The sequence below is a fragment of the Phocoena sinus genome, chromosome 1 (genome assembly GCF_008692025.1).
Source record: "Phocoena sinus isolate mPhoSin1 chromosome 1, mPhoSin1.pri, whole genome shotgun sequence".
Lineage (NCBI taxonomy): Eukaryota > Metazoa > Chordata > Mammalia > Artiodactyla > Phocoenidae > Phocoena > Phocoena sinus.
The window spans coordinates 21,072,081-21,088,105 of record NC_045763.1 but is presented as its reverse complement, the minus strand read 5'-3'; the positions used below and the strand labels follow the sequence as shown (position 1 = coordinate 21,088,105).

Genomic DNA, 16,025 nt, shown 5'->3' with positions numbered 1-16,025 from the left:
TTCCCCTCCTCCGGCTGCTCGGGACCTTCGCTCCTGCTGCAGCCCGCAGCCCCACCTCCCGTGGCTGACGAGGGCGGTGAAGGAAACTTCAGAGAACGACCCCCCAGGACTCTTTTCTCCTTCCTTACTCAAGCAGTTTCTCTTTCGTAGAAAGTGGGCCCAAAAAAGCAGAAGAAAGGAAGAAGCTAACTGAACAGAACTGTCTGTTCGGGAGGAGCGGCCAGTTGGGAACACTGTAACGGAAACTGTTAGAACAGCTTTGCACCCTCCTTAAAGGAAATAGATAATAAATCCTTCTCCGTTGGTGGATTTCTCGTTTCTCAGGATTCCAAAGCCGCCTGTGGTTTCAGTTATCTGCCCTCCAAACGAAGCTAGGGTCTGGGTTAGCCTCTGGCCACAGCCCTGGCGGAGGGAGGGCTTTATCTTCCGCAACAGCTACTACTGTGGGTGGGAACAAAAGAGGTGGTTGCTCTCGCTCCAGGCGAAGACAGCGAATCCACAGCAGTTCTCTGGGGGCCAGGGACTGTGCCTTTTGATTCTTTATAGCTCATTTCAGGCCCTGGGACCTCAACTGCCCTCAGGTATTTGTTGTGTGTAAGGTGGATAAATCACGTTTTAGCTGTGGTGTGTTGAAGGAGAAGGGGGAAAATGGAGTTTAGAACCCCAGGTTTTTCGGTGACATACCCTTGTTCTCAGCTCCGGAGGGATGTGAGTGAATCGGCAGAGCCGTGGGGCACACTCGTGCCTGGGGCCTAAGGTTGTGGCTTGAATCTCTAGAAGTCTGTGAGGCTCCAAGCAGTGCTGTGTTTGCAGAGACAAAACTGAGAAATGAACTATCCTTCCTTTGTGGATTCACAAGGGAAAAAGACATGCATTCTTTAGGTTCCCTCTGTTCACACCAAATTGCCTCAAAAATCTGTTTGTAAAAAGGACAGGGGTCTCTTTTGACACATCAGGATGTTTTTTAAAAGCTCAACTGTCACCCTTTAGAGGTAGAACTTCGTCCAGCTCTTCAGCCCTACTTTCTTGCAATCTCTCCTTCCTTTCCTTCTCTACTACCCACCCCCCTTCTCTTCCGCTCTGTTTCCTGTTTCATTTTCTGGCTGCTGCTCCAACTGGAAAACAAGGAAGCTGAATCTTGTGCTCTCAACGCTCTGGCTTGTCAGAATGGAAGAGGACTAGGTGGGGTGGGAGGGGTTCTGGGCCTTCAAGGCTGTGAGTAAGTAGTGGAGGAGGCAGCTCTCTCCAGTCTGCTTTTAGAGTCTGCAGCTAAAATGGAGCCTGCATCTACACAGGGAGCCAGCTGAGCGGCCAGCACTGTGGGAGAGCTGGAGAGACAGGGACGTATCCCAGGGCTCCCAAAAGATTCTACACCGCCCAAACACTTCCATAAAGAAGCAAATATGCCACACCACCAAGAAACGGTTTCATAATACAAATCCCGGACCGAATTAAACAACGTAAGCAGTGCATCGCTGTTTCTAGACTCCTAGAATGTAAGAGACAGCATTTCTGTTTCTGAACTTGCCTGGCTCTGCTCTTGCTGTTTCCCCTGTTTGAAATGCTTCACTGCCGACCACTCTTTGGCCAACGCACTATATTCAGGTCTCGGCTGAAACGTCACCTCCTTGGAGAAGCTTTCTCTGTCTACCCAGCCACAACTGCCACTCTGTACTATCCCATCACTGTTCTGCTTTCATCACAGCACTTATTATCACCTGGTTGTCCTGTCCATGAATTTTCCTCATTTCATTGTCTGTCTTCCTCTTAGGGAATGGAAGCTCTATGAGAGCAGGGGCCTTGTTCACCAAAGTGAACTTAGCACTTAGAACAATGCCTTGCACATTGTGTGTACTCAGTAAGGAACTAGTGAATAAATCCGTTTGTTTAACCTGATACCTGCATTTTATGGATGAGGGAACTAAGGCTCGGGAAGAAGTGACTGGCCTGAAGTTACACAGCTAGGGGCAGAGGTGGGATTTGAATTCAGGTCTTCAGCCTCCCTGGCTGTTTTGTTTTGTTTTTTACCATCCCACAGTAGCTTTCTCAGGTTTACCTGTTTCCCTCTCTTCCTTTTTTTTCCCACACAACTAAGAGTCTTTACGGGCTATGCCGAGAATTCTACATAAGGCACACCAAGTCTTAACAGCTCCTACCTACTCTTTCCTCCATTAAATTACAGTTTTATCTTTTTGATTTGTTCAACGAAATAGCAGTGCCTACTATGTGACGGGGATGAGGCTGTAACACTAAGCAAGACAGACACAGTCCTTGTCCTCATGGAGATGATAGTATCATCTACCTTATGGATTTTATAGTGCTTGGCACAAAGTGCTTGATAAACATGAGCTGTTAGGGGCTTCCCTGGTGGTCCAGTGGTTAAGAATCCGCCTTCCAAGGCAGGGGACACGGGTTGAATCCCTGATTGGGGAACTAAGATCCCACATGCCGTGGGGCAACTATGCCCACACGCCACAACTAGAGAGCCTGAGTGCCGCAACTACAGAGCCCACACACTCTGAAGCACGCACGCCACAGCTAGAGAGAAGCCCGTGCGCCGCAATGAAACATCCGACGTGCCACAACTAAGACCCGACGCAACCAAAACTAAATAAATAAATATTTTATTTTAAAAAAAGGTGCACTGTTACAACTCCCTGAACAAAAAGGGGAGCAAGTGATTTTCCCACTGAAGATGTGAAGGAAGTTTGGGAGTTCTCATGGAGCACTCACTTCCCTGGAGCAACCTGACGACTCATTTTTCTCTGTAGCTGCTTTGCTCTGCTGCCACATCTGGAGATGGCCTTGGCCAGTAACTCAGCTTCCAGACACCAAACTTTCCGTGGTCCTAATCTTAGGGGAATGACGGAGTAGCTGATCCTGATCTTGGCTTTGAGGCCAGGCCATTATGGGACAAAATGTGAGCACACTGGCCTCTGATTCTGTCACGGCCAGCTGTTAGCAGACAGGGCTAATGCCTGTGATGACAGGCAGCTGTACCTTACCGAAACTTTATGCTACTTCTTTTCGTGCGGATTCTTTTCGTGGGCATTCGTTGGCAGTTTCCAAGGATGCTGGATGACACTTAAATCCATGCTGAAACTAGGGGTGGCACCAATCAGGTCTTGGACATCCTTTTTGGCTCTGGCCATACATATCACTGATGCCCATCCAACCGGGGGACAAGGACCCCACCCTTCCTCCCAATTTCAGGAGCCAAAATGCTGATCATTTAAAGGCCACGGATACTAGGTGTTTTTCACCCATTCTTCGGTGTTTGCCTTTCGGTAGTTAGAAAACCTTGACCCCCACCGAGAGGCCCAGTGGGAAGGGCCTTAGCCACTTGGGGGTGGTAGTGGCCGCAAGGCAAAAGAGCCAATGAGGTTGAGAGTATTGTTTAGGCTGGACTTGGCTGCTCTCCAGCCTTGAAAGAAGGTTACGGTCACTTGCGGGGCTGGGGAGGGAGGAGCCTGGGAAAAGAACTACTTACTGGCCACACCCCTGGGTTCTCTACCAGCGAGGTTCTATTTACTTCTCAAAAGCAAATTACTCACAGCTCAGTGGCTAGCAGCCCTTTCGGCCTGCGGTAACTCCAGTCAGAAACTGGACACCAGGCTAGGCTCCTCCTGCATTGCAGGAGAGCAGATGAAAAGAACCCAGGAAACCAAACTCCTAGGCAATGCTCCACACACAGCCCAGAAATGCAGTTTCTTGACTAGAAATTGGAGTTTCAGAAGCCCAGAGCAAAAATAGCCAAGAGCAGTATTACTCACCAAAATATAGATATGAAAAGCTTGCCATTTCGTTTTTTCCAGAAGAGTCCTAGGAAGGCATTTTAGTTGACAAACGTTAGCCAATTGTCTCTATTTCCCCCTCTCTCAATGGAGAAGTATGAATTAGTCATTCCTGTCCCTGACCCAAATATTAACAACCACACTTAGTTTGATGGACACTTGACTGAAATTCCTGGGACAATCTTACCTCATGCTAAACACAGCAAAAAACGAAACTTGCCTGCTGTGCTCCACAGCTGGGTCCAGTTACTCCTGGTTGTTCTCCAACCCAGGAAGGAGGGGGAGTGTGGTGCATTAGGAAGAACTCGGGCCTTGGAGTCAGGGGGACCTTTGTATGTGAACTCAAACAAGCTGCTTTCCTCAGCTGTAAAACGGGAGCTAGAATACTGACTTCACAGGCATGGGACTGTTGTGGAATTATTTGATGTACTATGTCTGGTACACAAGTAGGTACCCGATAGAAACCTTTTGTCTTGTTTTGCTTCTAAGTGTCCACAATAATAGCATTTTCTCTGTTACTGTTTCTGGATAGAGAAGCTATATATTGCAACATTAGCCTTATGAATGTAACTGCATCTGGCCAACATCTACCATTTCATTCAGCAGCTACTTAGTAAGTGGCTACTATGTGCCAGGCTGTTCTGTAGGACAGGGATATAGCAATGAACCAAATAAACCCCCTGCCCTCAGAGAACTTACGTTAATTACAGTGGAAGACAGTAGGTAAGTACAATATACAGTAAGCCAGATGGTAAAAAGTGCTATAAAGAAAAATCAAGCAGAGAAGGGAAATGAGGCAGGGGAACAGATTGCTATCTTATTATTTTTTTTGGCCGCACCACGCGGCATGCAGAGATTCCCCAACCAGGGATCAGACCCGTGCCCCCTGCAGTGGAAGCACAGAGTCTCAACCACTGGACCACCAGGGAAGTCCCAGATTGCTATTTTAAATAAGGTGGCCAGGGAAAGATTCACTGAGCTGATATTTGAGCAAAGACCTGAAGGAGATGAGGACTTGAGCCATGCCGTTTTATCTGGCGATTAACAGCTCTGTATGGTGGAACAAGCAATGGAGAAGAGAGAAGACCAAAGAGGTAACGGTAAGATAACTGAGGGCCATTGTAGGTCATTACAAGGATCTGGACTTTTACTCAGAGTAAGGCTGAAGCACTGAAGGATTCTGACCTTAGGTTTTAAAGGGAGCATTCTGGTTGCTATGTTGAAAATAGGTTCAAACACCAGGCAAAGCAGAAGCAGGGAGGCCAGTTTGGAGGATATTTTGAGTTCAAGAAAGATACGATGGTGTCTTGAACTACAGCGGTAGTAGCTGGACTGAGGATTATTTTTTGAAGAGAGCTAACAGACTGGATGTGGAAATGAAAGGAGTCAAGGATGTTTTTGGCCAAGCGATGGGAGTTGCCATTTCCTGAGAAAACTATGGGAGAAGCAGGTTTCTAGGGGAAGACAGGGCATCTTAGGCATATTCATATTAAACTTTCAAGCAGAGATGTCAAGAAGGCAGCTGAGGGCTACCCTGGTGGCACAGTGGTTAGGGATCCGCCTGCCAATGCAGGGGACACGAATTCAAGCCCTGGTCCGGGAAGATCCCACATGCCATGGAGCAACTCGGCCCACACGCCACAACTACTGGGCCTGCGCTCTAAAGCCCATGAGCCACAACTACTGAAGCCCGTGCGCCTACAGCCCATGCTTTGCAACAAGAGAAGCCACCGCGATGAGAAGCCCGTGCACCACGATGAATAGTGGCCCCTGCTCGCCGCAACTAGGGAAAGCCCACGCGCAGCAACAGACCCAACGCAGCCATAAATAAATAAATAAATAGACAGATAAATAGATTAAACATTTTTTTAAAAAGGCAGCTGAATGCTCTAATCTGGAATCAGGGAAGAGAGCTGGTCTGGAGAAATAAATGGTTAAGTTGGAGGCTGACTCCAGATAATGGTCTTTTAAAATATTTCTAAGAAAAACGGAGATCCTCCCTTTGCCAACTATTTCCAAAAGTTTTTTCCTAGAGTATCATCAATTTCTTTGGCTACTTAAACCCACTTTACTTCAAGAGGCTAACAAGCTTTTTATGCCTAGAACTTCTTCTGCAGGTAAAATCATCTCTAGAGCTTTCTTAAAGTCAGACTTACACTGTGGAAGGTCAAGTGAATATGGTGCAGAAATGACAGGGTCCAGGATGCCACCATTTAGGGAGAGAGTATACCAAGGGGGACTCGCAAGGATAGGACCAGCTCCCCAACACCCCCAAAAGGGTCAAGATTTTAAACAGTTCAAAAATAAAAAGCTTCACAAACGTCTTACCAAGATTTAATGTACATTTATTCTTAACACGTGGAACATATAGTATAAAGATTTCATACTGAATAAATGATATTCATTAAGCCAAAAAAGGAAAAAAGGAGGAATTTACATCAAGTTTTAGCTACATTGTTTGAAATACAAATATGCAGATTTTATCACTGAAAAAATCTCAATTGTGTTTCTTCATCAGGAACTTCAACTGAACCTAGAACTTTTTCACACCTCGATTAGAAAGAAAACAAAACAAAACAAAAACCCAGAAAAAAATAAACTATAAGTTGATTGGCTGCTGAGACAGCAAGGACTTTTTACAGAGACCTGTACAGCATCGCACCAAGAGGGGCGATGTCTGGCAAGAGATTAAATAGCTGTGTCTCGCTTTGTGCAGGTCACCAACTTGTTAACTCGTCATACTATAAAGGGGTAGCTGGGAGGGGGTCCAAACTGTGGGGATCCAAGGGTATGTGCAATGTACAACGTCATATATATACACACGTGGCAGCGCAGCCGCTGCAGCTAAAGGTTAAAACCAGTTCTAAGAGGTGATCTCAGGGTTATTCATACAATCAAGGAGGAGAGAAAGAGGTCAGGGTGTTGTAGGTTCACACATGATACTTTGGGGGAAAAGCCTTTTTTTTTTTTTTCTCCTCAACGTTTAACTAAAAACATTTTTAAAAACTACAGCTTGCTGCTGACCCAGCGTTTTCTCTTGTTTCCATGTGAGACATTATTATTACAGTATGTTTACAGTATCAGGTGTACAGTACAGTACATGAAAGGGTCTACACTCTACTGCACAGGCCTCTCCAGTGAACAGGGTTTGTCCACAACTGCGAACTTCTCGGTTCCTGCAAGATTGTGAATGTACAACAATAAACCATACACAGTTCAGCAGTCACCATTTTTGTCCTTCAGGGTTTTTTTTTTGTTTTTTTTTTTCCTTTTTTTTTTTGTTTTTTTTTGTTTTGTTTTTTTTAACCATTAAAAACATTATGAAATGTGGCATCCCCTTGATGCAAGGACTGGGAAAGCCATTTTTATTTTTATTTTTTTTTCCCCAAACTCACTGTAAACGACAGTAACTTTGGTTAAAATAAAAAGTCTTCTATGTAGGCAGAGCTTTGTCTTTTCAAATAGGGCAGGGTCCTGAGGGGAGTAAAGTGAGGACAGGGAATAGAAAGATCGGGAGGAAGAAGGGGCGAGAAGGAAGAGAAAAGAGAAATAGGAGAGACTTTTTTTCCAAGGGAGAAGCTGGACAGCACAGGGTAAACTGGATTCTGAGGTGGTTTTGCATAAATAAAGGGCAACAGTCAGTTTCTAAGTTCTCCACACACGCACACGCACACAGGGAGGGAGGTGTCCCACGGCTGTCATGACTGGCCAATCAAAAACAGTACATCGCAAATGACTTGTGAAACCAATGAGTTCATCAACGGTGATACCGAGATGTCCAACAGCCGTGACTCATACAGCGTGAACTCCGAGTGGTTCTCGTCCACCTTGGCCAGGGCCAGCAGCGCACGGGCAGCCCGTCGCATCATGTCCACACTAGTTGGCTCAAAGGGCGGGTTCTGCATGTGGAGCAGGCTGGCCTGGCTCTGCTGGAACTGTGTGGCAGCAAGGCTATCCTCCAGGAAGCCCAGGAGGTTGCCGATGCTGCCTTTCTGCACTGCAATGGCACGGGCCGCCAGGCTGTCACCCTGCGCCAGGTTGGCTAGCAGTACCACAGCCATCTCCCGGCACACCGGGTTCTTCCGGTCACTGAGGAAGCGCACCATGGTGCTGTACAACTTCTCCAGGCGGCTGAAGGGGGGTGTGGCCAGGATCAGGTCCACATTGTTGTCCTGGATGCTGAGTTTGCTGAGGGTTTCCAAGACCAGTCTCTGTGGGGAGAGGACGGCGTTGGGGCCCAGGGTGGAGAAGGGGTCCTGGGCTTCAGCTGAAGGGCAGACTGCCCAGTGTAGGAGTCCATCCAGGACAGGCAGGCAAATGCTCTCGGGGTATGGGGAGAGGTCCAACTGCCCCGAAATGTTGGCGAGCGTGACCAAGGTGTTTTCCCGAAGCATCTCCAAGCAGTCCCACCACCACTCCACTTTGTTGCAGCTCACCCCTTGGTCCTGCTCCTCCTCCTTCTCGTAAGTCAGTGGCGCCTGCTTCCGTTCCGGGTGCTTGTGGTGCAGAAGGATCAGCTTGCCCAGGATCAGCAGCAGCCCCGGGTGCTTGGACATCTCAAAGTCGTTGCCTGGCACAAATGACAGACTTCGGATGGTATTGGAGACACAGACGCAGCGTTTGGCAAGGGAATCCTGCCAGTCCAGAAGGGTACACAGTGGGGTCTCATCTTTACTGTGGGGTTCATCCTCTAGGATCTTGATGTTCCGATGGCTCTGTGCTGGGCTGATGCCAAATGGAAACTTGCTGCTTTCCTTGGTGGCCTCTACACTCTTAGCTCCCTCCTCGGTCAGTGTGCTAGACCGGGTGGACAACATGTCATCCATAGTGGCTGTGATCCGTTTTTCTGGAGGGCCATCAGTCGGGGGGCCCTCCTGCTCTGTTGTCCCTGGTGTACCCTCTACTGCTGTGACATACTTCCGAGTGACTGGTGGGCAGGGTACATGAGGCCGGGAAGGCAGCAGCTCTGTTTTGCTCTCAAAGTGGGTCTGGATATGCTCAGTGGTGTCCCCCCCACCAATCCGCCAGTGCAGCAAGCCACTGTCGAACTCCTGCACGCGCCCAAGCTTATCTGAGCAGTCCACCACGAACGGGTCATTCTTTTGCACGATCTTTACTGGAAGCCTGTCAAACTTACTAATCAGTTTCTCCTCACTATTCTCTGAGGCGGCTTTGTCCTTGCCCGCAAAGGCCATCTCCTCATCATTTTCAATTACGTCCTCCTCTTCTTCCTCCTCTAGTTTGGGACCTAGAAGGTCTTCCTCCTCCACCCCCTCCATAGGAGCTGGACTAGACGCTTTGCTGAATCTCCCAGGGTCCAGTAGTGTTCTCTGTCCTGGGTCACCCACCTCATACTCCTTTAAAATGCCAAAGATCTCAATCAGGCAACGTCGGAAATATTCCACAAGGAGCTCTAGCAACCCTGGGAGCTAGAAGAGAAAGAACAGGAAGTAAATTCAGCGAGAAAAGTGGGCTAAGAAGAGAATCCTTGACTTGAGAGGCCTGCCAAGGCCTTCTATCTAATCTCCCCTCTTCCCTTCTAGGTCAGATGTCTGTATCACTGGGAGAGTCAGAGTTCTCCTTTCCCAAAGGCTCTCCACAAAGCAAGTCATTTGAACTCTCCTCTGCTTAGCACAAAATTCTTCCTTCTGCCCAAACAATCTTCACACAAGCCTGCTTCAGCAGATGGACCACTGACCAGCAACCCTGCACCTCACCTACCAGTGCCACCCACCTCTCAGCCTCACCTTTCTCAACCAATTTCTGCTTCTCTTCACCAGGCCCAGTTTCCTACCCGTTGGTCACTGCCATTGTCCCTCTTAGGACACTCTCTACATCCCACTGCCAAGTGGAGCCCAAGGCTAGGAATGGTGGGATAACACCTTCCAACACAATGCAGGGTGGACAGATGTTCATTTGCTCTCTTCCCCAAGCTCCCCAACTTTTCCAGGAGGCTGGACCTCTGTGCATCATGTAACATAATGAGTGGGATGAGGCTTATATTCTCTAAACACTGTTCCAAGCTGGTGCTAGACAGACCCAAATTTCAGCTTAGATTCTGTACAGGCCATTTACTACTCCCAGCAGAAAACATTAATCTCCAGTCAGATTAATCTCTGGCTGAAGAATATAGCAGAAAGGAAAAAATAGGACTTTATACTTAAAAAAAGACCCAGGTCCGGATTCTGGCTTTTCCAGGAACTCTCTGAGCTGTAGCTTTCCTATCTTTCCACCGAAAATGATGCACATTCCTAAACTTTACCGGGTTGTTCTAACGTCTAAATGGAATATGTCAAGTGCCTGGCTTATGGAAATTGCTCAATCAATATTTGTTCCTTTTCTTTCTCATGGGAAGCAGGCTTTGGATTCAGAAAGACTGCTAACAGCTGTGTGAACCTGGGCAAAGATAAGACTCTGAGCCTATTTACTCATCTCTAAGAGGCCACATCTGCCTCAGAAGGCTGCAGTGAGGATGACACAAAAGAAAATATGAAGTACCTAGCACAAAGTGAGGGCACAGTAAATGGGAACTATTAGTAACAAAGCTCCCCTAGTCCGCTCCTTAGCAGAGGGGCTGGCAGGTGCTGAGGACGATCAAAAGCAAGAGCCGGACAGCGCAGCAGGAACTCTGCCCAGCTGAGAGAACGCCAGGTGCGTGTCTATGGAGAAAAGGTCTGGAAAACCACCTCTACATTAACTGCCCCCCCCAGCCCCGCCCAGCAGCATGCACTTCTTTACCCTTCCCAGTCTACACCTTAGGAAAAATGGGATCAAGAAAGACCTCTTCTATTCGGAGTGGATGAAGAAAGAAAGGGAAAATAAAGAAACTGCTCTACTCACTGACAGACAACAGGTTCTTCTTGGTAGTCTAAAAAATATGGTGTCCTCACTGACATCAACAGAATCTGCATTTCTTACCAATACCAACAAGTTTCTCCCTTTGAAGTCAATCCTGATTGACTAAATTACACAATTATTGTTCTCAGTATTCTAGGCCCACGGCTGGTGGCAAAGTACTGGCACAGGAGGTATCAGACAGCAAGTGAGAGAAAGGAGACCATGTTGGCCAGGGATGGCTTAATTCCCTGGTCACTTAGCATCATCTCCTTCAAGAAGATCCCAGGCCCTCCCAATCTTCCCCGGGCACCTGTACTCACCTGACTGAGGTTGAAAGTCATGATGCTGTTGTCATCATACAGCAGGATGTTAATGGTGTCTAATGCCCACGTGCTCTCTGCCAGCAGCCCAGACTTGAGGGACATCATTACCCGCCATGCCTCCGGGGTTCCTGAAATAAACCTCCACGTCGTCCATCCACCAAGCCCAGGTTGGCAGGAGGCACCCCCCACCCCAGAGCTGGCTCATCAGTCAGGCTACTCTGAAGAGAACACATGGTGAGAGGCAGTTCCAATCTGGGAGATGACACACACCTGCCCCTCATGGCGTCTGGGCTCTCTTAGGACACCACTGTGTGGCAGTTCCTTTAGTGAAGCCTGACATCAGCTGATTTCTTCCTTACCCAAAGTTCTCTGGCTCTACTTTAGTCAACACTGGACCAGACTTTAATTCATCCAGAACATCAGGATGAAGAGAGCACAATGAACAAGATGTGAAGAGGCAGATTAAGCAACCCAATCAAGGAGGTCTCCTTACCGATGTCTTTCATCGTGAGCCGCCTCCTCTGCTTCAACACAGGCTGTGTGGCTTCGACAGAGCCAGGTGGGAAGGTGATGTCCCGCCGAATCATAGGGGGCTGCACAGGGGCAGCTGCTATGTGTGAGGCAGGTACCGGGGGACCCGCCTTCTGCATCTTCATCCCGGAGTGCAGGAACGGAGACTTGCTAGGAGAGGTGCGGTTCTCCATTGGCCGGGGCAGGGGAGCAGGGCTGGATACCTGAGGAATGTGATTCTGCATGCTCGGTGGGGGCTGGTAGTTGGATGGAGGGGGCCTTGTCATGGGGGGCACGGGGGCAGAAGGACCATATGGGGGCTGGCGTGTGCCATGGGAAGGCCATGGGCCTTCATGGTTGGCTCTCTGATCCGTGTGCAGCATTTCATCTGTTCGGTTCACGCCATGATAGGCAGCACCTTGCGGGGCAGAGCCCGTGCTCTGCCTGTTGGCGTAACTGTAGGTCATGTCATTACGCCCCTGCCACATGGTGCCTTGCTGAGCAACCTCAGCCGATGCCTGTATGGGGCCGCCCATCATCTGCGGTGGCATGTTCTGTTGGGCACTGGAGCCAGGGGGTGCTGAGACACGGTCTCGGCCAAACTGGAATGGAAACTGGTTCTGGGGGCCGCCTGCCGGTCGGCGCTCAGTAGCAGCAGTGGCAGGATAGGCATTGCCGTACTGGTTGTACACATCTTGCTGAGGGGAAGGCTGAGCAGCTTGTTGCTGGCTGGCAGGCTGGGGCTGGGCTGGGGGCAACTGCTGCTGCTGGGGCTGCCCCTGCCCCGTGCTGTATGGCACACTGTACATCTCCCCTTCGTGCCTCTTGGCAGGAGGGCCGTATGTGCCATCCATCGGCCGCTTGTAATTCTAAGACGGGGACAAGCACAGGAAAGGTTAATACTCTGCACTCAGGGACACAAGACCCACAGCTGCCCAGATGCTACACCAGACACCTGCTGGGCTTACTTCTGCCCCTCTAGAAGAGAGGACACAGACTCCAAGGGAACAAAGGAATCACCTTTATGAGTTATCTTTTGAACTTGTTTCTGAAAGCAAGAATCATTCTCTATTCCCTCTGGCTCTCCCTTGCTCTAAGTAGAAAAATGTGGAAAAGTTCAAAACTCAAAATAAGGCCTGTTTCTAACCCTTTTGGAGAACTAGAGACGGGACTAGACTCCAAACAGGGAAGAGACTGAGGGCCTGGCTCTTCAGACAGAAGCAGCCGTCGGGGTGGGAGAAGAACACCAAAGAATCTAAAGTGGGCTTCGCAGACCACACAACTTAGCCTTCTAACTGGCTCTCGGGGGAACCCGTGTGTCAGCTCACCCGCTACCCTCCTCACCTGCTGCTGCTGCTGATACATCGTGGTCTGCTGGCTGGGGAAGGGGCTGCTGGAAGGGGTGCCTTGAGCGGAGAACTGATTGCCATAGGAATCATGTCTGCAGGAAGGAGAGAAACAGAGGATCAGGGTGGGAAGTGGGGAAGCCTGAGCCACAGTGGCACTGAGACCAGGCTTCACCTACCGTTGCTGCTGCGGCTGCGGCTGCGGCTGCGGCTGTGCGGGGTAACGGCTAGGAGAATACATCCCCGAGTCTGGGTTGGAAGGCATGAGATTCGGCTGTGGGGCTGCAGTGCCCATGTTTCCCTCGGGTCCTATTCCGGGCTCCGTCCTAAACAAAATTGGAGAAGCAGGTTGAGTCCATGATAGCTGTGGGGTGCTGGTGTGGGACAGGGGTGGGAGGTGGGGCGTGCTTACCTCACTCTGTCATAAGGACCTCCATAGGGATAGTGCTGTCGCGGTCCCATCGCCACATTTCCCAGCCCAGGGCCGGCAGCTCGACTGTAGGGGTCCCCCATCCCGCCGTTAGGGCCCTGACCTGAGGACATGAAGGGATCACTCCCCGGAGCTAAGAGCAAAAGGGAAGACGATGAGCAAACTGGTTCGTCAGTGGGCCTAGCAGCCTATACCTTGCCTGCCCCAAAGACCCAGGCCCTCTTCAGAGCTCAGGTTTGTTCCAACTACCAGGTCTTTAACAGAGATCTAAAACGGCCCCAACCAACAAAGAAGACACACTTATAAAGGGATGACAAGGTGAGGCCAGGGAGAGGGAGACAAGAAGGGAGGATGGCTCGACAAGAAACCTTAAATCACTCTCAAGTCTACCCCCCGCCCCCGCAATTCCCCGTCCTCAAGGAGGTAAGGCAAACAGCAGTTGGTCACCTTTCCTCATGCTGCCATAAGGATCCTTATTTGGCTCGTAGGACATGCGCCCCATCATGTCAGAGGTATTCATACTGGGCTGGTACCCAGGGTTTGGAGTCATGGAATTCCGCTTTTGGAATGTGGGGTCACTTCCGTCAGGAAAGGCGTCCTGGATCCCGACCGAATTGCTCCTGCTCCAGAGTGAGGAAAGCCAATTAGACCCCAAATAAAGGAATTCCTCCAATAATGCAAGGCACACGGGAGTCACTGGCTGGACAGGCAGAGCAGGGACCGCCCTGGGCTGCACAGGAGCTCGTGCACATCTGTCCAGGATCCCCCAAACCACCTGTCCCTGCTCCAGGCCTTACCTCATGCCTGGCAAGGGGGGGATCTGGCTGTGTGGTGTGGATGCTGGAGTTGGTGGCTTCAGGTCTCCCCCTTCTGCCATGGAACTGCTGGTTGACTGAGGTGTCTGTGGCCCCTGCATTGACCCTGATCCCGCTGTGGACAGAGATGCAGGGTGAGCAGGAAAGTGTTTAACTCTCACAGCAACACACAAATGCCCTAGGATCTCTTTGAAGCAGATCATTATAAGGCTAGAACTAGGGTTCTTTAAGACCTAAATAACCCTTCTCAAGAGAGGATCTGCAAGGCCAGTAATAAAGAAGGAAATCCGAGAGCGCTATCGCTTTTTGCTGCTGTTCACATTTGGAGACCAGGAGTGGTGTGGCGATGCCATCAACATGCTGTTGATTCCTTGAGTCTGTCAGCTTCCCTGACTACTTTTCTTTACTTCCCCCAAGGACCCTACCTAACCTATTACACATTGTTATGCTGGCACACAAGCTCCCAGTAAGAGGCCCTGGAATGCTAGATGGGGAGGTTCCATCTTGCCCCAAACCTGCAGAACACTGCAGCAGCCTAGGAACTCCTATTCTCAAGCATCTAACCCAGTGGCACTGTGCAGTTTCAAATGTTCCCTTAAGCTGGTGAGCACAGAACTACCCACAGTTAACGTTTCCATTAGCTGCCATTCCCAGCAGCAGACACCCCACCGATTAGGCCTCCCCAGCCGATGAGTCATCTCAGGCACTCACTATACCCTCAGAGGTCAACACCAGGGCGCATGTGTTTACACCCACCTTCTAGGAGCCCTGGCCTTCTTCCCTCCCTATGCTTGTCCAGGCCCCATCCTCCTCTCAGAAAGCAGGGTGGGCAGAGGCACTCCCAGCAGAGAGCGCCATTCATGTTCCCTCCCCACCCCCTCCTCCCCATTCATTACCATCTCAGCTCCCTGGGGAATTCAGGGCTCTAGTCTGAGCTGCATTCTAAGGCGCTGACATCAGTGAGCCAAAGCTCCCAGATGGCCCTGCCTCACTGCTATTTGTCAGATTTCCCGACTCCTTTGGTGTCCCTCCCACTCACTAGTTTACAAACATTTGGCAAGACGCCAGGTGCACAATGAAAATTAAAACTTAAGGGCTGCTGCAAACTATCTCCCAAGGGAGTCGCCACTGCCCGCTCTTTAGTCTGCCAACCTGTTAAGCTCTGCGGTAGGACAAGGCAAAGCACACATCCCTGGTGGCAGGCACTGGTGAATAAGGAACCTGGACCCTGAATGCTACCCCTTTTATTGTTTTCATTTTTTAAAAACATCTTTATTGGAGTATAATTGCTTTACAATGTTGTGTTAGTTGCTGCTGTATAACAAAGTGAATCAGCTATACATATACATATATCCCCATATCTCTTCCTTCCCACCCTCCCTCTCCCACCCCTCTAGGTGGTCACAAAGCGCCGAGCTGATCTCCCTGTGCAATGTGGCTGCTTCCCACTAGCTATCTATTTTACATTTGGTAGTGTATATATGTCCGTGCCACTCTCTCACTTCGTCCCAGCTTACCCTTCCCACTCCCCGTGTCAAGTCCATTGAATGCTACCCTTGAAGGGTGAGCCTTGGTGAGGCTGCTCACCCAATCCTTACCAGGAGAGGGAGGCTGGATCTTGGGCTGGGACTTCTTGGAATCAGCAGCTGCAAAGATGTCTGGGGGAGGGTCTTCTCCCCGTTCGATCTTGCACTCAAAGGCATAGAGACATTGGATGTACTGCTTTTTCAAGGAGCTGGCAGCACTGCTTGAGGTGCCGACATTGAGGTTGGTCGCAAGTTCCCGCCATTTTTTGTTCTTGTTGACCTGTACAACCAACCAGGAGAGTTGGGGGTACATCTTCCATCTGGTCTTCCTGCCCACATACCCCAAACCTCATCAGGCTACCAGGTACTCATCTTGTGATATCACAGTTCTGTTAACCACAAAAGTTAACCTTGCTTGGTGGAGAGTCCACAATAAACATTAAA

The 16,025-nt window shown here is 49.7% G+C and overlaps 1 protein-coding gene across 2 annotated transcripts in view; it reads right to left on the bottom strand.

Annotated features, from left to right (window-relative positions):
- Positions 1-7,036: 7,036 nt before the first annotated feature.
- The window catches only part of ARID1A (AT-rich interaction domain 1A), a 69,553-nt gene continuing 60,564 nt past the window's right edge, over positions 7,037-16,025 (bottom strand). Inside the window, exons 12-20 of one of the 2 annotated variants that reach the window (XM_032612956.1) lie at positions 15,654-15,861; positions 14,038-14,170; positions 13,688-13,863; positions 13,223-13,373; positions 12,990-13,136; positions 12,809-12,905; positions 11,448-12,333; positions 10,952-11,082; positions 7,037-9,223 (exon numbers count right to left, since the gene is read on the bottom strand). In XM_032612956.1, the coding sequence (XP_032468847.1) occupies positions 7,493-9,223; positions 10,952-11,082; positions 11,448-12,333; positions 12,809-12,905; positions 12,990-13,136; positions 13,223-13,373; positions 13,688-13,863; positions 14,038-14,170; positions 15,654-15,861 (3,660 nt within the window). In that variant the 3' untranslated portion in view covers positions 7,037-7,492. The remainder of the gene's footprint in view (positions 9,224-10,951; positions 11,083-11,447; positions 12,334-12,808; positions 12,906-12,989; positions 13,137-13,222; positions 13,374-13,687; positions 13,864-14,037; positions 14,171-15,653; positions 15,862-16,025) is intronic. The other variant, XM_032612965.1, reaches the window with a different exon arrangement.